This window comes from Salmo salar, chromosome ssa01, assembly GCF_905237065.1.
Source record: "Salmo salar chromosome ssa01, Ssal_v3.1, whole genome shotgun sequence".
NCBI classification, from domain to species: Eukaryota; Metazoa; Chordata; class Actinopteri; order Salmoniformes; family Salmonidae; genus Salmo; species Salmo salar.
The window spans coordinates 37,783,023-37,808,927 of NC_059442.1; the positions used below are offsets into that span (position 1 = coordinate 37,783,023).

The 25,905-nt window shown below is 42.7% G+C and overlaps 1 protein-coding gene across 2 annotated transcripts in view; it reads left to right on the forward strand.

Annotated features, from left to right (window-relative positions):
• Nucleotides 1-25,905, forward strand: part of LOC106601921 (A-kinase anchor protein 6) — a 191,310-nt gene that overhangs the window by 60,658 nt on the left and 104,747 nt on the right. For both annotated transcript variants that reach the window (XM_014194357.2, XM_014194363.2), the window contains exons 7-8: nt 9,016-9,112; nt 10,933-11,108. In XM_014194357.2, coding sequence (XP_014049832.2) covers nt 9,016-9,112; nt 10,933-11,108 — 273 coding nt within the window. The remainder of the gene's footprint in view (nt 1-9,015; nt 9,113-10,932; nt 11,109-25,905) is intronic.

Genomic DNA, 25,905 nt, shown 5'->3' on the forward strand with positions numbered 1-25,905 from the left:
CCACATGTCTTCTAACTTAGCCTTCCCACCTCCCCTCCAACCTCTGAGCCTCGGTAACACCATCCTCCACTACACCTCCGCAGGCTTTCATTCCATCCCAACCTGTGTGTGTGTGTGTGTGTGTCCCTCCACATCCCCAGACGCGTCCATACATGACGGCGTTCTTCAACTCTCCCTCTGTCTCGGTGAGATGACGGCTCTGCCCTGTCTGTGTGTCTGTCTGTGTGAGGTGATGTGGGGATTACAGTCCTCTCGCCTCAGCCTAAACCATAGAGGAGCGAGGCGAGCAGAGGAGCGAGCAGAAGAGCGAGGCGAAGGGAGCGAGGGGAGCGAGGGGCTCGAGTTCCAGCAGCTTCATACTGTAGCACATCTAGAGGTGTCAAATCAGCAATAACCCACCTGCCCCCAGCTAAATCCACCCAGAGCCCCCCAGTCTCTGCTGCTAAACTCTCTGGTTGCATCCCAAAGGGTACCCTATTCCCTATATAGTGGGCTCTGGTCAAAACTAGTACACAAATATGTAGGGAATAGGGTGCGGTTTGGGCCACATGCTCTTTGCTGCTGCACTGCAGTCTGCCTGCTCCACTGGACACATCATGGAATATATATCAGATCATATCATACAGGAAACACGGATACTGTCTGTATCACAGTATAAACCATAGAAATCCTAGGATATTTTCTTAGTTTATATGGTATAAACATTTCATCCTTAGTTATGAAACGATAGGTACCTATTTTGATCAAGTACAGTATAATAAAGGGAATTTCAAATAACTATTTTTCACCTGTTTATCAACTATTTGTCAACAATTTATCAACAATGTCAGTTTCAAGATGTGGCATGCATAAAGCATAAGCTGTTACCTTTTCTCATAAAAGATTAGATGGCCGGTCATCATCGACAACTGTCAATGTTTTATTATAAACACTGTAGACATACATTATCTAGACAGCATGGTAGAGAGCTATACCCTATCACAGTGTGATGGATAGCTTCGTGTTCTATTCTATGCCCTTCTACATTTTCACTTAAAAACATACGGTTGAATCTCGGAATAAAAACGATATTATAATTTGTAATACTTTCTAATCTGTTGTGAAATAATTCAATGCGACTTCCTTCCACCAGTGGTAGATATCTAGTTATAATGTATTAGTGTTGACTTGTTCTAAGCTATCACAGAGCCGAGAAGCTATCAATCCCTTGTCCATCTGGGGGATCATAAATCCACCAGCCAGGAGATGTTACCTTGTCATCTCTGACGAATACCTTCAGGTGACCATCTGTCACAGGCCCATATCCCCTCATCGCTGGTGGCATCAAGTTTACTGGATTTTCTCTGTCTCTTTTAAAGATTGCAGCATAGCACTCGAATCAGAGTATAATACCTGGTATGGTAATTCACTCCCACTATATCTAGGTAGATATGTTTTTGTAAATGATGTCCAAAAAAAGAATGGAAGAATCCACTATAACATGAATACACTGTAAAAAAAACACATCAAAAACACCCACAAATATAGTTATTTCAACGGATTATTATTAATTAACTGGTTCCACAGCTTTTCTTTTGTTTAATCAACTTTTAGGTCCAAGTGTTACCTGAACTAAAAAAAAACTGTTGGCCCAAACTAAGCTCTAACTTGAGAACTTTGTCAAAAATGCAGTCAATTTAAAATGATGTGTTTGCTCAGCTTATCTCATGTGTTCATTCAATTATAAATTAACAATTGGGCATCTTAACTAAAAAAGGCTGTGCAACTGGTTACACACACACACACACACTCAAACTGTGCTTTTAACATACAATGTTTTCAGCTTACATATTTCACACACATGACTCAATTGTGCATGTTCGTTTAAACAGTAATTATTATCAACATGTCATCACCTGGGATTTGAACTCACAACCTCTTGGTTCATGGCATTCCTATCTTCCTGCTACGACACCATGTCTGTGTCAATTATCTGTTAATCTGACTCTTCTCTCATCATTGAAGATTGGAATGCTGTTAACCAAGAGGTTGTGAGTTCAAATCCCAGGTGATGACATGTTGAATATTAATTACTGTATAAATGGACATGCACAATGTAATCATGAATGTCAATATATGTCAAATATGTAAGTTGAAAACATTGTATGTTAACAGCACCTTGTGTAACTAGTTCCACTGCCTGTTTTAAGGTAAGATGCCCAAATAATAATTTTATAGTTGAATGAACATATGAGAATATTTGAGCAAACGCATCATTTTAAGTTGACAGATTTTTTTGCATACGTTTTCTCATGTTAGAGCTACGTTTGGGCCAACTAAAAATGTTAAGTTCAGGTAACACTTTTACCGAAAGGTTAGTAAACAACAAAAAAGTCAGTGGAACCAGTTCCTTAATAATATTTAGTTGAAACAACTACATTTTGTTGTGTGTGGTCTCTTGGTCACACCTCTTACAGTATATGGATCAGCATCAGATGTTTTGGGTATGTGTCCCAAATGGCACCACTGCTTTCAAAGTGGTGCTCTATATAGGGGATAGGGTGCACTATATACAATACCTTCAGAAAGTATTCACACTCCTTGACTTTTTCCACATTTTTTGTTGTGTTACAGCCTGAATTTAAAATGGATTATATTGAGATTTTGTGTCAGTTGCCTACACACAATACCCCATGATGTCAAAGTGGATTTCTGTTTTTAGAAATGTTTACAAATTAATAAAACATGAAAAGCTGAAATGTCTTGAGTCAGTAAGTATTCAAGCCCTTTGTTATGACAAGCCTCAATACGTTTAGGAGTAAAGATTTTCTTAACAAGTCACATAATAAGTTGCATGGACTCAGTGGTGGAAAAAGTACCCAATTGTCATACTTGAGTAAAAGTAAAGATACCTTAATAGGAAATGACTGAAGTAAAAGTGAAAGTCACCCAGTAAAATACTACTTCAGTAAAAGTCTAAAAGTATTTGGTTTTTAATATACTTAAGTATCAAAAGTAAAAGAATAACTAATTTCTAATTCCTTATATTAAGCGAACCAGACGGCACCATTTTCTTTCTTTTTTTTTTAATTTATGGATAACCAGGGGCAAACTCCAACACTCAGACATCATTTACAAATGAAGCATGTGTTTAGTGAGTCCACCAGATCAGAGGCAGAAGGGATGACCAGGGATGTTCTGTTGATAAGTGCGTGAATTTGATTATTTTCCTGTCCTGCTAAGCATTCAAAATGTAATGAGTACTTTTGTTTGTCAGAGAAAATGTATAGAGTAAAAAGTCTATAATTTTGTCAAAAATATAAATAGTAAAGTACAGATACCCCTCAAAAACGATTTAAGTAGTACATTAAAGTATTTTCACTTAAGTACTTTACACCACTGCATAGACTAACAAGTCACATAAGTTGCATGGACTCACTCTGTGTGCAGAAATAGTGTTTAACATGATTTTTGAATGACTACCTCATCTCTGTACCCCACACATACAATAATCTGTAAGGTCCATCAGTTGAGCAGTGAATTTCAAACACAGATTCAACCACAAAGACCAGGGAGGTTTTCCAATGCCTCACAAAGTAGGGCACCTATTGGTAAATGGGTAAAAATGTAAAAAGCAGACACTGAATATCCCTTTGAGCATGGTGGTTATTAATTACACTTTGGATGGTGTATCAATACACACACTATTGCCGGAGAGGAAGGAAACCGCTAAGGGATTTCACCATGAGGCCAACAGTTACAGAGTTTAATGGCTATGATAGGAAAAAACTGAGGATGGATCAACAACATTGTAGTTACTCCACAATACTAACCTAAATGACAGAGTGAAAAGAAGGAGGCCTGTACAGAATAAAAATATTCCAAAACATGCGTCCTGTTTGCAATAAGGCGCTAAAGTAAAACTGCACAAAATGTAGCAAAGAAACTAACTTAGTGTCCTGAATACAAAGTGTTATGTTTGGGGCAAATCCAATATAAAACATTACTGAGTATGACTCTTCATATTTTCAAGCATAGTGGTGGCTGCATCATGTTATGGGTATGCTTGCCATCGGCATAGAACTAAGCACAGGCAAAATTGTAGAGGAAAACCTGGTTCAATCTGCTTTCCACCAGACACTTGGAGATTAATTCATTTTTCAGCAGGATAGTAACCTAAAACACAAGGTCAAATCTGCACTGGTGTTGCTTACCAAGACAACAGTGAATGTTGGCCTGGTTACAGTTTTGACTTAAATCTATGACAAGACCTTAAAATGGTTGACTAGCAATGATCGACACCAAATTTGACAGAGCTTGAATAATAATTAAAAACAATAATGTGCAAATATTGTACAATCCAGGTGTGCAAAGCTCTTAGAGACTTACCCAGAAAGATTATCATCTGTAATCGCTGCCAAAGATGATCTTAACATGTGTTGACTCAGGGGTGTGAATACTTATGTAAATGAGATATTTATGTGTTTCATTTTCAATACATTTGAAAAAATGTCTCAAAACATGTTTTCACTTTGTCATTATGGGGTATTGTGTGTAGATGGGTTAAAAAATATATACATTTAATTTATTTTGAATTCAGGCTGTAATAAAACAAAATGTGCAATAAGTCAAGGGGTATGAATGCTTTCTGAAGGCACTATAAGGAATTGGGTGCCATTATATAAGGAATAACGTGCCATTGCTGACGGGGCCTTGCTGTGAGTGTGAACAACTCCATCTTGGCTGTTTTGCTGTCCCTGGATCAGCGTTAGAGCGAGTCAACGCTTAGTTAGTGCAGTGTCCCATTCCCCTTCATCCATCTCGCCCAGCTGAGTAGAGCTGGGCCGCGTTCTTTGCTCCTCTCCCTGCTTTCTCGGCGGCAGGCCGTCAGATACAGTTAGCCAGGGCTGTGTTGGCTCGGCACACCTTCAGCATGCTGGTCAGATCACACCAGGCCCTAATCGCCAGCAACAGGCCGGCCCAAGATCTGAGGAGATGAGAATCTAAGGCGAAGATGGCTCCAGGCGCCTCGCTGCATCACTCCCCTGGGACCCCTCTGCCCCCCCTCTTGATTCACCCCCCTCTGTACGCACATCCTCGACCCTCTCCAACCCCCACCTCCCTCCACCCCCTAACCACCCATCACATCTTCAAAAGCACAGCCCCACCTCCCTACCAGGTCCCAGCATAATGTTCTCTCCCTCTCTCTCACTCTCCATCTCTCTCTCTCTCTCTCTCTCTCTCTCTCTCTCTCTATCTCCACTTTGATTACTCTTAGCACCACGAGAGCACTCGGCTCTGCACCGGCTCCTTGGGTATTATCAAAACCAATCAACATGAAAGTTTTCATAGCAGCACCCACGGAGAGATGGGATGGAGGGGGAAGAGTATTGGGGGAAAGAGAGACGGGAGAGAGAAAGAGGAGTGTTTGGGGTATTTTTTAAAGAGAATAACAATAGCGGAATTGAGACATCACAGTAATAAGGGCGCTTGGGGGAATATTGAACAAGTTGGAGAGTTAGGGGATGGGTGGATGATAGATCCCTTTAAGCAGGGTCGGCCCGCTCATTAGGCAGGATTAGGATGGCCGCCTATGGCGGCAGATTGACGAGGGCGGCATTTTGAGCTAAACTGACCAAGATGCACCTCCAACAACACATAAAAACTCACATAATTCTGCCCAAAAACAATGACAATTTCTCTCAACCAGTGGCATATGTGATTTTTAGGTGAGCGCTGATGCTGCCCTATGATAAGCAGCTCCCACTTTGTCAAAGGCAGGGACGCAAAAGATGTATCTTGTCCATTCCGAGCACACGTCTCCAGGATGCTGTGGAAGAGATGCATCGCTGCAGTGCTCCAACATTCCGTCCAAAAAAAATGATCTGACATAAATCATGTATCAGATATAGCATATGGTTATAAGAGTATGTGGCCTTTTCTGTAGCCTACAGGCTGGAGATAAAATGGATGACAATGTAGTGAGACAGAAACTTTTTACATTGTGCAGGTTTCTACGATCAAAAAGCCTAACCTAAATGGCGCCTGATCAAATAAAATATATAAAAATGTGCTGACATGTTAACGAACAACATATCCTAAAAACAGGACAGGTCAAAGTGAAATTGACAGTATGGAATGGACAATCAGGCTACTCACAACTGCTGTCTGAGTTTCATCCTGTGGGCTAAATTGTGATGATCAGTGGTTTCAAGTTTGTATCACTCATGTTTTACGAGCTGATCATAGCAAAAAATAAAATACTTCTACATTTCCCGCTGTGTAAACTCATTGCAAATAAGCTGAGGATAACTCCTGATAAAGTTGGGTAGCTGATATTTAGAGCTTAAATTGGACGAATAAAGCCAATGCAATGCCTGTTTTACAAACAGTGGGCCTACAACATGGATGGGCATTCATAAAATTCCATTGCAGGCCGAGATGGTAGGCTACACCCCATTAAGCATGTATTGACGCCAACGTCTTTTTTTGGTTCTGTCTGGATCGGCCATCTTTTTTGGGGTGTTTTACAAACGGTAGGCCTACCATATAGATGGGCATTCCTAAAATAACATTTCAGGCGACAATGTAGACCAGAGGTGGGCAACTCCAGTCCTCTGGGGCCTGATTGGTGTAACACTTTTGCCCCAGCCCCAGCTAACACATCTGACAGTAATAATCAACTAATCATGATCTTCGGTTTAGGATGCAATTAGTTTCATCAGCTGTGTTGATTAGGGACGGTCCCTGAGGACTGGAGTTGCCCATCCCTGCTGTAGGCTATACCTCAGTAAGCACGGACCGACTCTGACGCATTTTGGGCGTCTTTTCTTTTGTGCAGTCCGGACTGGCCTTGTTTTCCACGTTCACAGACGTTGTTTTTTGGTCCGATCTAGACGAAATCTGAACCAATTATAGATGTCTATGTTTTGGTCAGGTTTTGTCCAGTCTGGACCAGCCTTGATTTGGCCCAAACGTAGACGTCTATAAATTACATATTTTCAACTTTTCTTCAGAACCGAAAATTAACCTGATTTCAACGTCCGAAAAATAAACATTTTTCACCTTTCATTCAGAATATAAATTGAATACCTTCAACGTCTGGAAAAATATGTATTTGAGACGTCTTTTCAATGTTATTTTGCTTACTGGGACTATTCTTGTAGGAACTGCAATTTTTTGTCTCGCCTAGGGCAGCAGAATGTCCAGGACCGGCCCTGCCTTTAAGGGATGGAGGAGTGATCTGTTGGAAGAGGGGGATTCTAGAGCAACTTTGATGGGGTGTGGGCCACAAAAAATCTGAACTCATCATGAGGGGCCGCATTAGCTCGTGGGTCTGCGTACTCACATCCATACCCCCCACCTTGCGAGCAAAACATTTCCCCCCCATGACAGCGAAGAGAAAATATTTACATTTTAAAGTTAATTTCCTGCAATTCTGAACAATTTGCAATGGGGCATAGAGAAGATGTTGCCGTTTTAAAGCAAGTTTGTTTCAATTCTACAAATTTTGCCATGGGACGGAGAGAAGATTTCGCAAATTTCCTGCAAATTTCCTGCAATTCTACACATTTTACCATAGGGTGGAAGCAAATGTTTGCAGTTTTTAATATGATAACTGATGGTCAATTGGCCCCACCCCAGTTGGTAACTCGACCATGATTACTACAAGTTTAGATAGGTGTCTGCTAGACTAACTTACCAATCTAAAAATGTTTTGCTGACATGGGCTAATTGAGCGACTGCTGATGCACAACCACATTTCGAAATTGTATCTTGTATATTCTATTTGTCACATTCTGACCACTAAAGGGGTTATTTGTTATTGTAGTTTGGTCAGGACGTGGCAGGGGGTGTTTGTTTTATGTGGTTCGGGGTTTGTTGGGCTATGTGTTTATGTAGAGGGGTGTTTGTTTAGAGTGTTCCGGGGTTTTGGTTAATGTTCTATGTTAGTATATTTCTATGTTCTAGTTTAGTTTTTCCATTTCTGTGTTTAGTTGATGCGGTTGAACTTCAATTGGAAGCAGCTGCTCTTCATTGCTTCTAATTGAAGGTCTTATTTTAGAGGGGTGTTTTTGTCATGGAATTTGTGGGTAGTTGTCTCCTTGTTTAGTGTCTGAGCACATGACATGACATGACATGACATGACATGACATGACAGGACAGGACAGGACAGGACAGGACAGGACAGGACATGACATGACATGACATGACAGGACAGGACAGGACAGGACAGGACAGGACAGGACAGGACAGGACAGGACAGCACAGGACAGGACAGGACAGTTAGTGTCGTTCGTTGTGTTTGTATACGTGTTTTGTTTGTTTTTCCTTCTTTTTACCAATTAAAGAAGATGAGTATAAACGTTCCCGCTGCACCTTGGTCCAATCATTACGACACCCGTTACACTATTATTCTAACTCTCAACAGTAAGTTGAGACCCCGACTGAGTTCCTAAAAAAATTAATAAATTGGTCCATGGGCCTACAAAAGGGGAACTACCAGTTGCCAAGTTGCCCATTGCTGTTCTTGAGGGAGAGGGGACTGTGTATTTTATTGAGAGAAGTGTAGCAGTGGGACTGTGTATTTTATTGAGAGAAGTGTAGCAGTGGGACTGTGTATTTTATTGAGAGAAGTGTAGCAGTGGGACTGTGTATTTTATTGAGAGAAGTGTAGCAGTGGGACTGTGTATTTTATTGAGAGAAGTGTAGCAGTGGGACTGTGTATTTTATTGAGAGAAGTGTAGCAGTGGGACTGTGTATTTTATTGAGAGAAGTGTAGTAGTGGGACTATGGGGTTCTAGGGTTGTATTTGTTTAAAAGAGATGTGTGCTTTGTGTATTAGTGTGTGAATTAGTATTAGTATCATTTTCATGTTTCTTTTTTTGTTCTGATGTTCAAAAACACATTGCATGTGTTTATGCTTGAGTGTGTGTGGTATCTTGTTTATTAGAGAGAGAAATAAGCATGTAACATCTAGTAAGTTGACTGTTGTGAGGTGTCATCATGTGTGTCATATTGTCTCTGGTTCTACAGAGCTTCAAGCTGAACGTGGACAGTCACTGTTCCCTGAAAGACTGTGTACTGGAGGAAGGCAGGCAGCTGCTGGAAGTCATCATCTCCCACAAATCAGGTACGGCTCTCACTGCTCTCAACCCTCACATTTATTATTAATGTTTATATTAACATACTGACCTTCAGAATGTATAAATCTTAAAGTAACCGCTTCTCAAGCAAGGGGAAGGGGGAAAGAAACTGCCTTTTTCAACATACATTACCAATGGCATTCTATCTGCAGTGGATTGAGCGAGTGAGTGAGTGAGTCCGGGCAGGCTGGGAGAGATTGGTGCTTGTGACTGGGTCGAGAAATGATAGAGAGGAGAGGTGGAGAGTGAAAGGGGTGGAGAGGGAGAGAAATGAAAGTGAGTAGAGAGAGCGAGGTGCCATGTACTGTATATGAAGAGAGGTGGAATTAGGAACAGCAGGACTTGAGTCAGAGGCCATCATCCAGACGTTCTCTCCTCTCTGCTGGGCCGATTATTCACCTAAAGCATCCAGCCAGCCAGCCAGCCAAGCGCTCAGCAAATGTACAAATCCGCTAAGCTGACCTCCCTGTTGGCGAGTTGTCTCCTCGCTGGCTCTTAAGCTGCCTACCATTAAAAATGCAGATGGCCTCCAGGATCCTGGAGCTGTTTAAAAAGCTCTGACAGGAGAGAGGAGGAGAGAGGAGAGGTGAGAAGAGCCCTACTGTGATTCACTAGAATCAGCTCTCTCTCTTTTTCTTTCTCTCTCTCTCTCTCTCTCTCTCTCTCTCTCTCTCTCTCTCTCTCTCTCTCTCTCTCTCTCTCTCTCCCTCCCTTCTTTCATCCACATCTCATCTGCATTGGTTCCTACTACCTTCTCTCGCTTACTATTGGACGCCACAATTCTTAGTAAATCTCTCCCCCTACTTCCCGCACTGCAGACACTAATACTGGTTTCCTAGCAACTCTGCAGATCAGTCATGATAATTCCACAGGTATGAGCAGTGTGTGACATTGTTGAGCAGCCAGTCACTCAATAGATACTACAGTCAGTGTGTTTGTGCGTGTACATGCATATGTGCGTGCCTTTGTGCGTGCGTGTGGATTACAGGGTCACATTCTGCCCTGGCTCATTCATCTTGATTTGCACTTTTTAATTACTTTGAACAAACAGGATTTGGGTGAATCATGGCTGCTGGTAGAAAGACAGAGCTGGAGAAACATGCTGATGGTTTTGCAGGTGTGGGAAGGGATTAACTATAAACCAGCGACTCATCACATGCAGTACACATACTGGTGTGTACATATACATTAGTGAACATAGTTCAGGGCAGATCACGTAGGCATCTGTGTTCAGCATAGAGAGAGCAAGGTGGACCGCTGAAGAATTCATGGTACTATCAAATGAAGAGCGTTACTACCTCACTCGGGCTATGGAAACCCTTTCTAAAGAGCGATGAAGAAGGTTTACAATTATTATGATAATGGGTCAAAAAGTTCATCATAATAAAATGCTAAATATCAGTACATACAGAGATATGAATGAAGGATTTTAGGAGGGTTGGTTGGATAATCCAAAGACTGGATGTTGGCCATTCATCTCATTTATCGAATCTCTCTTTTTCTCTCTCTCTCTCTTTTTCTCTCTCTCTCTCTTTTTCTCTCTCTCTTTTTCTCTCTCTCTCTCTCTCTTTTTCTTTCCCCGCCCTGCCTCGCTCTCTCTCTCGCTCTCTCTCGTTCTTTCTCGTTCTCTCTCTCTCTCTCTGGGTCTCGGTCTCCTCCATCCTTCCCTCTCTCTTTATTTCCCCCCCCGCCCGCCCCTCCCTCTTTCTCTTTCTCTCTCTCTTTTGGTCTCCTACATTCTTCCCTCCCTCTCTATCTTTAATATATCTTCTCTCCCCCCCTCTGTCTCTCTTTATTATCTGTCCAGGCCTGAGGGACATGCTCCAGATGACCGTACACCAGTGGCAGGAGCTCCAGAGGCAGATCCGCCGCCAGCACAGCTGGATGCTGCACACTCTGGATGCCATCAAAGCCCACATCCTGGCCACTGAGGCTGAGGCCTCTCAGGAGGCAGAGACCACGGGTCCACTAGCCAGCCCCAAGGTAAACTGGCTGCATGCAGACTCCATTTCCCCCCTCATATCCCCCATATCCCACCTCCCAACCACCACCACCTGCCTGCCCAGCCCGCGTGCCTGTCCGCTTGCCACTGACTGAAGTCCACCCGCTCTCCCTCTCGTCTTCTCTTCCTCTAGCCCACGGCTATCCAGTGCTCACTCAGCAAAATAAACAAACAGAAGGGGGAGATGGGAAGGGTTGCTGCTATTAGCATAAGAAACAGCTAAAGCTTCCCAGTTAGAAGTTACTGGGCATGGGAAGGAGGGAGAGAGGGACACGTAGTTGTGCATGATGTGAATATGAAATGTTTCATAAATGAACTCTAAAGCAATGGTGGTGGTAGCATGAATAATTTGACAAGACAAAATGCAACAAACACACACACACGCACAGGGGCAACAGACACAAAATTCACACACAATTATTTGTAGCTCAAAATGTGTGAAACCCAATTTATGTTCCTTGCATTTAATGTGTAATTACCGGCGTAGTCATTCTAGGTTACGATTGCTCATTGTTTAATTGCCAATTGTGATTTGGTAATTACGCTCAGATCTGATTTTGGTGGAAGGAGGCATCCTTTCCACTTACCCAGAGAGGCCCAGGCAGAGAGAGAGAGTGAAATGTATTTGTGTTTGTGCATCAGAAGGATATGAGCAGCCATGTCAGAGCACCAGCACAGCTCGGCTGGATTTCCCAGGGGGCCGTGCGACGTGGAGGTGCAATCTTCACAGCATCGCTCCTCGCTCTTCCTTCTTCTGACCATAATGTCTTCTTCTTCATCTGAACCAAATGAGAAACACAATCCCTTTTTTCCTCCCATGCATAGCATAGCCAGCTGGCTATCTGTACAGTGTCTCCTTTTATTTCCCCTCTCCTCCACTCCTCTCCTCTCTCCCCTCCTCTCCTCTCCTCTCCCTCCCCTCCCCTCTTCTCCCTCTCCTCTCCTCTCCTCTCCTCTCCTCTCCTCTCCTCTCCTCTCCTCTCCTCTCCTCTCCTCTCCTCTCCTCTCCTCTCCAGGTATTTTACTTTAGTAGTGGGCGCGGCGCATCCCTCTTTCCTCTTCGTAGGCGACGACATAAATAATCCTGCTGCTTTTAAATTGTTTTGTTGCAATTAGAAATCACCACAATCAGTGTGATCAGTCAGCTCTGACATCCATTAGCCGCTTGGTTACAGCAAATTAACACAGAGACGAGCCAGTGATTCATTATCCCATAGCTGTTAATGACGATCAGATGCATTGCCTAATTAGAGCGCGGCCATTGTGGCGGGGGGAAGGTCAGGGAAGGAGCCACAAATCTCCTCTCAGCACTGTGTGTTCAGACCCGTCCTGACTCTTTGACGAGGGGGCACGGGGTCCGGTAAATACCGTAGGAGGATGTTGACGGGAGCAGGATGAGAGGTGTCGTCTTCTGGATGGAGGGATGGATGGATGGATGGATGACGGGTGATGTCATCCGAAGGGTGGGATGATAAGTCCCAGGTTTCGTCCGACAGGTCGCGTTTGTTGTTCACCCATCAGTCGTTATCGACGCAGGAGGTTGGCCTGAAGTTGTTTAATGCTCTTTTAATGCGTGTGCAGCGGAGATGTTAGCTTGTTATAATGGTGCCCTTGTATACTTCATATAGCCCATGTACTTAAGCTTTATACGTTGGGAATTTACTGTGAAATCAAACATCAACCACGTTATAATGGAGAACAGAGGAAAATGGCTTCCTTCGACGACGACGATGTTTCTTTCCAGTGTCCCATTAATTCCTAATGTTCCTAAAAACAACAGGTGCTCTTTGAGGTTATTAATTTGAGCCTGTGTAAAAATGCCACATAGAAGAGCAATGCGACATGTCACTGGGGTAATAACGTGTGAGATGAAGACACTAACGTTGCCCCCACCACGCCATTAAGGTGTGTATAAAGCAAGGTGCGTCTCTCCTGGCGGCCATAACGCTTTGTTGTTATTGCGGAGACCATATGCTCCTCTCTGCCGTCTCCCTCGTTGATGTTCCCGAGTCTGAATCATTTTCCATGGGACCATAAAGTTTTTAACATGGCTGGATGCTGGTCAAATGGTAATCCTGAGGGAACCCTGTCTTGTTTAGTTATTCTCCTCTAATTAAATTGTTGGGGAAGATCACAGAGCGGAGAGAAGAACGGAGAGAAGAGCGAGAGGAGAGCGAGAGGAAAGGAGAGAGAGAGAGAGGAGAGCGAGAGGAGAGAGAGAGGAGAGAGAGAGAGAGGAGAGCGAGAGGAGAGAGCATGTAATGATAAACAGCTCGGAGCTTCAACACTTCAACGCTTCAGTCTCAATAACAAGCTGCTGCTTCTCAAAATCCCCTGGCAAATAATGATACTCCAGTGCTGCATCTCAAATGGCTCCCTATTCCCAATATAGTGCACTACATTTGACCAGGGCCCATAGGGTTTTGGTCAAAAGTAGAGCACTATGTAAGGATTAGCGTGCCATTTGGGATGCAGCCCAGACTGTTGGTGTTCATGGTGACGAAGAAGGTAGCATTTGTATTTCATACAGTACAAGGCAAAGCTAAGCATGCTTTACACAGAGTTATGGAAGAACATAGTATCTGTACGTGATTCATGGAAATGTCACAGAATATCAGTTAAGAGGGGAGAGATTACTCTTACAAGAGAACTTTTGTGTGAGTTCAGATTGTCCCTGTGATTTTTAACATGGATTGAATATTATTGTGGAATAGTAAAGCTGTGTTCTCAGTCAACTAGGCCATATTCCAAATGGTACCCTATTCCCTATGGGCCCTGGCCAAAAGTAGTGCACTATATAGGGAATAGGGAGCCATTTGGGATGCAGCTCTACTCTCTGGTGGCGGTGGTGTGTGATGCGTTTCTCCCTGAGCCTTGGTGGTTTGGACCTGAAGAACAGTGCAATATACAAGAGCTTAGCAGGATACTGTCAGAGGATACTGTCTGTCACATTACAGGAATTGCTGTAGGCTCTGTCTCCATGCCTTTGACTCACTCTCTCTCACAGAACGAGAAGGTGTTGACCACACAAACAAACAAACATGCATGCATGGACTCACGCACACGGATGTGTATACACACACACACACACCTAGTGTAGGTTAGGTCTGGGAGGAAGTATTTCAATGTCCAATGTCTCCCATGATTCTCCTTTCACCTCCTCTTCATGCACCAATGGGCACACTATTCATGGCATGGCACGGCCATAGTTTAGCACAGCCCCAGCAGAGCACAGCCACAGCATAGCCCAGCACATCCACAGCCCCATCATCAACTCTTCCTCCATTTGCGGTTATCATTCCTCCTCAGGTGGAGAAGCTGGTGGATTCTTGTGGATTCTCTCTCTGAGACAAAATATGATGCAATTTGAACATTTTCAACATGGAGGGAATTTGTGAAAGCGCAGCAGAATTGTCAGCTAACATCATTGACATCCATGGAAAAAGTGGTGGTGTGTGTTATTTGTCCAAAATAGCCTGATGTAGATCTTGTGTCAGTCAGTTTGTCCATCCGCCTGTCAGTCAGTCTGTGCCCAGAGTTGGAACGTACCATATCTCCCTGGAGGCAGGGGTGGTTTGACCCTTCTTCCTCTCAGTAACCCCATCACTCTCCCCAGTGATCCCTTCAGATTAGACCATGTTCGTTTGGTCACAGGGGACATAAATCCAGTTAACCAGCTTGACGAAACAGCCCCCAGTCAGTGACCAAACGACACCCGGCACTCTGGTGATATTTGGGCGATGTTGCCATTACCATGCCTCACATTACAGCAAAGTTTATCAGAGTAGGTGTTGTGTCCCCTACCTATTGCTGCCTCTGTCGCCCCAAGTGATACAATATCTAGCTCCTCAGAGTGGGATTATTCAGGTCATCTGAGCCCTGCCAGGTGTCAGTGGCATATACTTATGCTGGCCTGCCTGTGTGTCTATGTATGTATGTATGTAAAATCAGTGGGGCCTTATCTGCCGCTGCTCCCAGACAGCTTGTCTGCCCCGAGGCCCCAATTTCAACCAGCCAGCCTGGCTGACTGCAGCACAGCGGGGGAGGGACGTGGGGGGGGGGGGCATGAGGATGAGAGGTGGCAGGGGGAGGGTGGTGGGAGGGAGAATAACAGGAGGGGAGGAGGGCCCACCGTTGTCATCATCATCCCCCATTCTGCTCACTGGGCATATGTTAAGGGCCATGCCACACCAGTGATATGCCACACCACCATGCTGCATATGGAGTGGGTCTTAGGTATATCAAGGTACAGCACACTTATAACTGACCCCAGGTTATTGCTGCCTGGTGAAAATGTAATTAAAGGAAGTGGAGTGGCACTTTAAAGCAGGACAGGGACATTTCCGGGGAGACTTTTCAGTCTGGGCGGACTGCTGCCTGGCTCCCATCAGCCCCCTCTTCATCAGCCGGGAATTATGGGTAGATGTTCAGGGTTCACCCAGCTTTACGACTTAGTTTGTGTTGGATGGTGAGGCAGTAGATTTTCCATTAGGTATGACTATTTAGACTTTGTAGAATAGTTTATAGTGCATTGGTTTAGTTAAACAATTTTGCCAACTTTGCCAAGCCTTTTATTGTGGAGATAAGGTATTTTGAATATAATAATCAATGTTTTGTGAAATAAATCTAAATATGCATTCTGAAACACTGAAACAAGCGTCAGGAAACTGCTGTTTCATGCACCTTATAGTTGAGAATTCACATGCTCTCTTTTGACTGGTTTAAACCAGCAACTGTGTTTCTCCATTGAGTACCGATTGCTTTGGTTATTAACAATCTAAAATAATGTATGAAATTATTAGTCTCCTCTCTTGACATGTGCAGTGCCTTCAGAAAGTGTTCATACCCTTGACTTATTCCACGTTTTTTTCTGTTACAGCCTGAATTAAAATTGATAAAAAATGTATTGTTTTACCCATCTACACACAATACCCCATAATAATCTTTACAAATGTATTGCAAATTAAATACAGAAATAACTCATTTACGTAAGTGTTCACAACCCTGAGTCAATACTTTGTAGAAGCACCTTGGCAGTGATTACAGCTGTGAGTCTCGCTGGTTAAGTCTCTAAGAGCTTCCCACACCTGGATTGTGCAACATTTGCCCATTATTCTTTTCAAAATTCTTCAAGCTCTGTCGAATTGGTTGTTGATCGTTGCTAGTCAACCATTTTCATGTCTTGGCATAGATTTTCAAGTAACGTTAAGTCAATACTGTAACTCGGCCACTCAGCAACATTCACTGTCTTCTTGGTAAGCAACTCCAGTGTAGATTTGGTGTTTAGTTTTAGGTTAGTGGCCTGCTGAAAGGTAAATTAATTTCCCAGTATCTGGTGGAAAGCAGACTGAACCAGGTTTTTTGCCAGTGCTTAGCTCCATTACATTTCTTTTTTATCCTGAAAAACTCTCCAGTCCTAAACGATTATAAGCATACCCATAACATGATGCAGCCACCACTATGCTTGATATGGAGAGTGGTACTCAGTAATGTGTTGTATTGGATTTGCCCCACACATAACACTTGTATTCAGGCCAAAAAGTAAATTGCTTTGCCAAATTTTTTGCACTATTACTTTAGGGCCTTGTTGTAAACAGCATGCATGTTCTGTACAGGCTTCCTTCTTTTCACGCTGCCAATTAGGTTAGTATTGTGGAGTAACTACAATGTTGTTGATCCATCCTTAGTATTCTCCTATCACAGCCATTAAACTCTGTAAATCAGGATTTTCCCAACTGGCGGCCCACGAGCCCCTCAAGATTTCTGTGGTATTTCAAATGCTTTCTTGTTGGATATAAAATACTGTAAAAACATGAGCAGATCAGCTCCAAGTGAATTTAATGTTGGAAATCTGTTCCAAAGTATTCCCACGCAAAATAGAGAGATATATGTGATCGTAAACAAATGTAAGAAAGGTTTGAAATGATTATGTTTTCGTCAAATGTTATATCTGTTAACAAACTATAGTTTTGGCAAGTCGGTTAGGACATCTACTTTGTGTATGACTCAAGTAATTTTTCCAACTATTGTTTACAGACAGATTATTTCACTTATAATTGACTGTATCACAATTCCAGTGGGTCAGAAGTTTACATACACTAAGTTGACCGTGCCTTTAAACAGCTTGGAAAATTCCAGAAAATGATGTCATGGCTTTAGAAGCTTCTGATAGGCTAATTGACATCATTTGAGTCAATTGGAGGTGTACCTGTGGATGTATTTCAAGGCCTACCTTCAAACTCACTGCCTTTTTGCTTGACATCATGGGAAAATCAAAAGAAATCAGCCAAGACCTTAGAAAACAATTGTAGACCTCCACAAGTCTGGTTCATCCTTGGAAGCAATTTCCAAACGCCTGAAGGTACCACGTTCATCTGTACAAACAATAGTACGCAGGTATAAACACCATGGGACCCCGCAGCTGTCATACCGCTCAGGAAGGAGACGAGTTCTGTCTCCTAGAGATGAACGTACTTTGGTGCAAAAAATGCAAATCAATCCCAGAACAACAGCAAAGGACCTTGTGAAGATGCTGGAGGAAACAGGTACAAAAGTATCTATATCCACAGTAAAACGAGTCCTATATCAACATAACCTGAAAGGCCGCTCAGCAAGGAAGAAGCCACTGCTCCAAAACCGCCATAAAAAAGCCAGACTATGGTTTGCAACTGCACATGGGGACAAAGATCGTACTTTTTGGAGAAATGTCCTCTGGTCTGATGAAACAAAAATAGAACTGTTTGGCCATAATGACCATCGTTATGTTTGGATGAAAAAGGGGGAGGCTTGCAAGCCGAACAACACCATCCCAACCGTGAAGCACCGGGGTGGCAGCATCATGTTGTGGGGGTGCTTTGCTGCAGGAGGGACTGGTGCACATCACAAAATAGATGGCATCATGAGGAAAATTATTTGGATATATTGAAGCAACATCTCAAGACATCAGTCAGGAAGTTAAAGCTTGGTCTTCCAAATGGACAGTGACCCCAAGCATACTTCCAACATTGTGGCAAAATGGCTTAAGGACAACAAAATCAAGGTATTGGAGTGGCCATCACAAAGCCCTGACCTCAAATCCTATAGAAAATGTGTGGGCAGAACTGAAAAAGCGTGTGCGAGCAAGAAGGCCATCAAACCTGACTCAGTTACACCAGCTCTGTCAGGAGGAATGGGCCAAAATTCACCCAACTTATTGTGGGAAGCTTGTGGAAGGCTACCTGAAACGTTTGACCCAAGTTAAACAATTTAAAGGCAATGCTACCAAATACTAATTGAGTGTAAGTGAGCTTCTGACCCACTGGGATTGTGATGAAAGAAATAAAAGCTGAAATAAATCATTCTCTCTACTATTATTCTGACATTTCACATTCTTAAAATAAAGTGGTAATCCTAACTGACCTAAGACAGGGAATTTCTACTAGGATTGAATGTCAGGAATTGTGAAAAACTGAGTTTAAATGTATTTGGCTAAGGTGTATGTAAACTTCCGACTTCAACTGTATGTAAGAATGCTGTTTATACTATAGCTCAGCATTCAACACCATAGTACCCTCCAAGCTCATCATTAAGCTCGAGTCCCTGGGTCTGAACCCCGCCCTGTGCAACTGGGTCCTGGACTTCCTGAAGGGCCGCCCCCAGGTGGTGAAGATTAGTAAACATCACCTCCACTCCGCTGATCCTCAACACTGGGGCCCCACAAGGGTGCGTGCTCAGCTCCCTCCTGTATTCCCTGTTCACCCATGACTGCTGGCCAAGCTCGCCTCCAACTCAATCGTCAAGTTTGCAGACGACACAGCAGTAGTAGGCTGAGTAGTAGGAGGTGAGGGCTCTGGGAGTGTGGTGCCTGGAAAACAACCACTCACTCAACGTCAGCAAAACAAAGGAGGTGATCGTGGACTTCAGAAAACAGCAGAGGGTGCACCCCCCTATCTACATTGATGGGACTGCAGTGGAGAAGGTGGAAAGCTTCAAGTTCCGTGGCGTACACATCGCTGACAAACTGAAATGGACCACCCACACAGACAGTGTGGTGAAGAAGGCGCAACAGAGCCTTTTCAACCTCAGGAGGCTAAAGAAATCTGTCTTGTCACCTAAAACCCTCACAAACTTTTACAGATGCACAATTGAAAGCATCCTGTCAGGCTGTATCACTGCATGGTACGGCAACTGCACCGCCCACAACCGCAAGGCTCTCCAGAGGGTGGTGCGGTCGGCCCAACGCATTACTGAGGGCAAACTACCCGCCCTCCAGGACACCTACAGCACCCGATGTCACAGGAAGGCCAAAAAGATCATCAAGGACATCAACCACCCGAGCCCTGCCTATTCACCCCACTATCATCCAGAAGGCGAGGTCAGTACAGGTGCATCAAAGATGTGAACCTGAAAAACAGCTTCTATCTCAAGGCCATCAGACTGTTAAACAGCCATCACTAGCTGTTGCCTTTAGGCATAGACTAGAAATCACTGGCCAATTACCTGGCATTACTCATCTCATGTATATACTGTATTCTATGCTATTCTACGGTATTTTAGTCACTTAATGTTTACATATCTGGCATTACTCATCTCATATATATATATATATATATATATATATATATATATATATATATCTTTTTCTATACTATTCTACGGTATCTCATTCACTTAATAATGTTTACATATCTTGCATTACTTATCTCAAATGTATATACTGTTTTCTATACTATTCTACTGTATCTTAGTCCGTTCTGCTCTGACATCGCTCGTCCATATGTATATAGTCTTAATTCATTCCTACTTAGATTTGTGTGTATTGGGTATATGTTGTGTAATTGGTTAGATATTACTTGTTAGATATTACTGCACTTTCAGAGCTAGAAGCACAAGCATTTCGCTACACCTGCACTAACATCTGCTAATCACGTGTATGTGACCAATAAAATTTGATTTGATTGTTTTAGTCACCTTTGGCCTCATGGTGAAATCCCTGAGTGGTTTCCTTCCTCTCCAGTAACTGAGTTAGGAAGGATGCCTGTATCTTTGTAGTGACTGGGTGTATTGATACACCATCCAACCTGTAATTAATAGCTTCATCATGCTCAAAGGGATATTCATTGTCTGTTTTTTTTGTTTTTTTTACCATCAACCAATAGGTTTCCTTTTTTGAGAGGTATTGAAAAACCTCCCTGGTCTTTGTGGTTGAATCTGTGTTTGTAATTCACTGCTCGACTGAGAGACCTTACAGATAATTGTATGTGGACTACAGAGATCTTGTTACTCTGAACGTATTTAGGCTTGCCATAACAAAGGGGTTGAATACTTATTGACATTTCAGCTTTTCATTTTCATGGAATTTTTTTAATATTTCAAAAAGCATGATTCCACTTTGACATAATGGGGTATTGTGTGAAGGCCAGTGACAAAAAAAAATCTACATTTTTCATTTTAAATTCAGGCTGTAACACAACAAAATGTGGAAAAAGTCAATACTTTCTGAAGGCACTGCAATTGATGCCACATTCATAGAGATAAAATAGAGGTCCTGTCCTGGAATTCATATCTACATCACTTTATCTAGGGCCACGTTCACATACATTCTTGAATTAGTTCAACTATATCAAACTCCTAAATAACCGTTATCTACCTCTCTAAAGTGTTTATGTCTTTTAAATGAGAAATGCAAATAATCAGATATCCAAATAAGAAATAATGAATGTATGCCAGGGACTCTCTGGCAGTATTAGCATGCAAAGGTACTCTAAATGGAATTTACAAAGTGTGCTAAAATAACACACCTCTAAGTGACTTTTGCCCAAAGGCGATCTGACAATTGAAATTTCTCCCCAAAAAGTTAATGGTGCTATTTTTTTCCAGACATTTATCAAATATTTAATTACGAGGATGATAGAAATGAATATGCAGTAAAGCCTGCTGTCACGTCCCAGCGTTTGAAAAGGATCTGTGGCTTTTACAAAGAATACTAGCATAGGTGAAATGTTTATAGTAGGGCGTTGTGTTGTAGTCAAAGCTACTGTTGCAGCTCTGTGAGGTCTGTTAATTGAGATGGTGAATGAAAATGCACTAGCCCCTGCCATCCCCTTCTTCCCATGGTTTCTTTGTGTAGCCCAGTTGTCTATTTCAGAAATGAACATTACTCTAATCTAGTACAATTTAAACACTTTCTTATGAACAAATTATTCCCCATTCATTCTGCTTCTAAATGTGAATAAAGCAACAATCCGAACTTCGCTGCTCAGCATCCACTGTGTGGCTGCATCTTTGATGCCACCCTATGGGGCCCTTGTCAAATCTAGTGCACTACCGTATAAGGAATAGGCTGCCATTTCAGACGCAACCAATGACCCCGTCCGAGTGCTTTTGCGCGACTTCATTACTTTTCTTCAATCTTCTATCCCCTGGCTGTGTTATTGTGTGCAGCTGAAGTCCGCTAGAAAATCAAAAGCAGATTTTATTCTTTTTTTTCATTTGTATTCTGCCTTCGACACTTGGCAATCGGATCAAAGATTACCCAACTTGCTTGCAAATAAAAGCAACGAGGAGGCACTTCAGGCTGTAATTATTAGAATCAGAGTGAGATTTTTTTGTGCCGAAAATGCGGAGCTCTATTGGAGCCTATTAGCTTGATTCCCTTTGTGGTTTGCTGGGTGTCCACATGTCAGGGCTGCTAATGCCTAATGAATTCTATCAAACTAAATACAATCAAGTCCAATCTGATAGGCATGGATGGGGATATATGAACACAGTATGACGGCTAGGCTCTTGATATTGCTTGAAGTGAAGAGCTCATGCAGCTTTGGCGTTAGAGAAAAATGATTGCTTTGTAATGTGTTGCCTGAATAGTACTGCAGTGGTAACTTAAGTTAAAACACAGTGCAAACTCATCTGGTCTCAACTGTGGTTGCTGTCTTTGTACAATGAATGGCAAATGAAGTGCTTCAATGACAATGTTCTGAGAAAGAATTCTTAAAATAGAATGCTCTAACTCATCTGTGTGTTGATATCTAGATTCATACGAAGGGGGTATATTACCAAATAGTAAACCGTGTTTACTCTTCAATACAATATGTTACACAGTCGACAGAGACACAGAAGGAGTATGGGCTTGCGGTATTGTTTGTTCCTCTCCTAACATAGGGCTTGCTCAGACGACTCTCATCCAACAGTGACAATATTATTCACAGACAGGGATTTCTATATTCTCCAGAAAACCCTGCCCGTTCTCTGATGGAGAGAGAGCGCATAATCCCTATTCTAAAAGTCAGAGCAGACCTACAGTATTTTGCTGTATATGACCATTAACTATCTTTTTAATATTTTATGTTTTGTTCTAATCAAAAATGAAATGGTTAAGCTAAACATGTGATTGGACTGTGGGAAGGGAGGGGGTGAAGGAGCTGATTGCAGTGGATCCTGGGGCTATTTGCTAAGATGATGTCCCAAATGGCACCCTATTCCCTATGTCGTGCACTACTTTTGACCTGGGATCAAGGAATAGGGTGCCATTTGGGGCGTACACTAACGGCCCTTCTACGCTACAGCCATCGGGCATCCGGCCTTGCCATCAGCCATTGAGGGAATGCTTCCTTTGAAATCAATAGAAGCTGCTATACTGCCCACATTGCTTTGCGTCCAATGGCAGCATCCAAGTTTAAGAATCGCACATGAATTCTATCTTGTGAATTCAAATAATGAGACATTAGTCGATTTTGGTTGGTTTCTGGTATTTCAGGTAAAACGTCACATTGACGCAAAGCTGATGGCGATGCAGCACTACACGTGTAGTCTAGCTGAAGTGTAAGACTCCTCCTGAAGAAGTAGTGCGCGTTAATAACGGCATGGCTCTTTCTTTTCTTCTTCCTCCCTCCATTCCTCATTCCCTCCTCTCTCTCAGGACCCAGCAATTACCCTTAAGTCAGTGTGGAATAATTGTCAATGAATATTTAACAAGGCTTCAGTGGAAGCATAGGCATCAGAGAAGCATCAACTGCTATACTGTATTATTAATATAGGGAATTGTTACAGATACACTGTAGAGAGTCACTGGACCACACCATGCAGTGGATTAACAATTGGGAAAATGACGAAGCAGGTTCAGGAATAAATAAAGTGGGCTTCAAAAACATAATGGAGCCAGTGAGTTGTCAGAGGCACATTATGCAGCTGCTGTAAAACATGACAAAAGATGTCTATGTCATTCAATCAAACAGATAGCGGAAGCATTCCATCAGCCCCACCCCAGCCTCAGTCAGAACTTTCAAGATCAAGTCCTCCCTCTCTGTATGTACCTACCTGACGTTACTTCGTTCCTCCTCAGCTGAATGTTCCAAAAAATATTCTAATCAGGAGTGCTTATAGCCAATCTGGTCAACATAAAACTGTCGGCAGTGTTATGAAATATGGGAGGTGGAATTACCTTATCGCTGTGATGATTTAACATGCCTCACAGGTGAAAGACAAAAAACATGTCCCATCAGCCATCACTCCCTCCCTCCCTCTGTCAGTCCTCAATGAATGTCAGACGAGCTTCAGATGTATCCTTTACCCCCCTCACTCTCTCACTTTCTCTCTCTCCTTATCTTTCTTTCTCTCTCCCTCTCTCTCTCTCTCTCTCACTCTTTCACTTTCTCTCTCTCTCCTTATCTTCCTTCCTTCCTTTCTCTCTCTCTCTCTCTCTCTCCCTCCCTCTCTACCTCTCCCTCTCTACCTCTCCCTCTCTCTCTCTCTCTCTCTCTCTTGTTCTGTCTCTCCCTCTCTACCTCTCCCTCCCTACTTCTCCCTACCTCCTCCTTGAAGTGATATAAAATTCTAATGTCTGTCCTCTGGTTCTGTCCTCCCTGAAATCTGGCCAAAGCGCAGAAGGAAAGATAGCTGCCGTGCCTGAAAAGCAATGCACACAGAGGGGGAAAAAGGGGAAAGGACTCAGTCATGAAGTGACGTTCTATTCCTCAGAGGAAAGAGAAATGACATCCAATGAGTCCTATCTTCTGTATTCGGAATTTATGTATTCTATATGTACTTTACAATACAGTAGATAGACGGAAAGAAATAGTCTGCCACTGCGTTTTAGCTCTTTGATGATCCATAATGATTTCTCCTTTGGTTTTATAGCGAGCTTTGACAGATGCTCTGAGTAGTAAAATGTTATTATTGTCACAAACCTGGCCATGGTGATTAGACGCCTCTTTGTTTGTGCTTGAATCGTTTTAATGTAGACACCAGCAGGGAACAAGCAGGCAACACACTGTGTGTGTGTGTGTGTGTGTGTGTGTGTGTGTGTGTGTGTGTGTGTGTGTGTGTGTGTGTGTGTGTGTGTGTGTGTGTGTGTGTGTGTGCACGCGCGCGCGCATGTAAATCCCCATGACAAAATCCACCTGTGACAAGCATCCTGAAGTAAAATGATATCATATTACTATATTATTATGATATCGTATATGTTACTATGGTATTACAATGGCAAATCACTAGCTACAAACTCTGCATGAGAGCAGGCAGAAAATGTAGCCGTTTTGTAGTCTGATCTTCACCTGTGTGAGTACTATTGTTTTGTGGTTTACTTCTTTACAAAGTTTACAAATTCCTTCTGGTTCAAATGTTATTTAAAGGATTCAGCCCTGAATTCCCTCTGTTTCCTCCGTCTCCTCCTCGGCTGGTGGAAAAGCATTATTGGCGTTGTCAACACAGCTGAAATGTTAAGAATTATTGTACAAACAGAATGGCTTGTCTCCCGGATTACTTTTGATTTATGTTCCAGCTTTGATATTGGAAATAAGTAGAAGGGTGTCCTTGAACACCACTGTTAGTAAAGCAAAGAGAAGAGATTACTTTGGAAGGAGAAGCAGAATAAATGGGCTCTATGTTAGGAGAGGAGGAATGTTTGATTCCCACGTCTAGTGGCTGTGGAGAATCAGGAGGACTACTTAGTGCTCTGTTCTGTGATGTTTGGACTGTTGCTACAGTACATCATCTCCTTTGACTGTGCTTCTTAGATCCAGACCTGGGTTCAAATTGTATTGGTTTTCTTTCAGATATTTTAGCTGCGGTTGACTGAGCTTGCCTGACACAATGGAACCAATGGAATAGTACCAAAAGTGTAAACCCCGCCCAGCTGGCACTCCAGGCAGGTCCAATGATAGATTGCTTCGCTTTAGAAATGGGCCAATCTTGCTAGTAGTCCACCTGGACTAGACTGAGTTACGAAGGACAGTCCAATTCATTACATATGCTCATTGGTCAGTTTGATGATTGAGGTCTATTACTTCTAGTGAGTATTTGCGTTGGTTAAAAAGCCCAGCATATATTTGGGACATGTATTATGTATGATTGTCTCTATTGAAGAAAAAACAGACCTGTTGTGTTGTTCTATTTGAGTCAATGTTGGCTTTGTATGTTGGTTCTATGGTGTTTGGTTGGTCCTCCCTCATTTCTCTTTCAGTTGAAATGTTATCTCTCTGGTGGTAAGAGCGTGCTACATGTGTTTATTCTGCCCACGCGTTGTTCTGAATCTTAAAGTCCTATTTATGTGATGCTTTGCTTTCCCAAACAACAGCAAAGAGAGGAATCTGTGATTCTCTCCACAACAGGCAGTAGTAGCTCTCCGGTCTTCGTTTCTGACATAGTCGCTGTCAAATTACACTTAATGGTTCTGAATTATACAAAATGCCCCGTAATTACCTCTAATTTCCTCCAGTGTTAAGTTTTCTTTCCTACCACCCATGATGTAAATAAATGAGTATGACTGATCTAATTCTCTTGTTTTGGAGAGACTGCAGGATG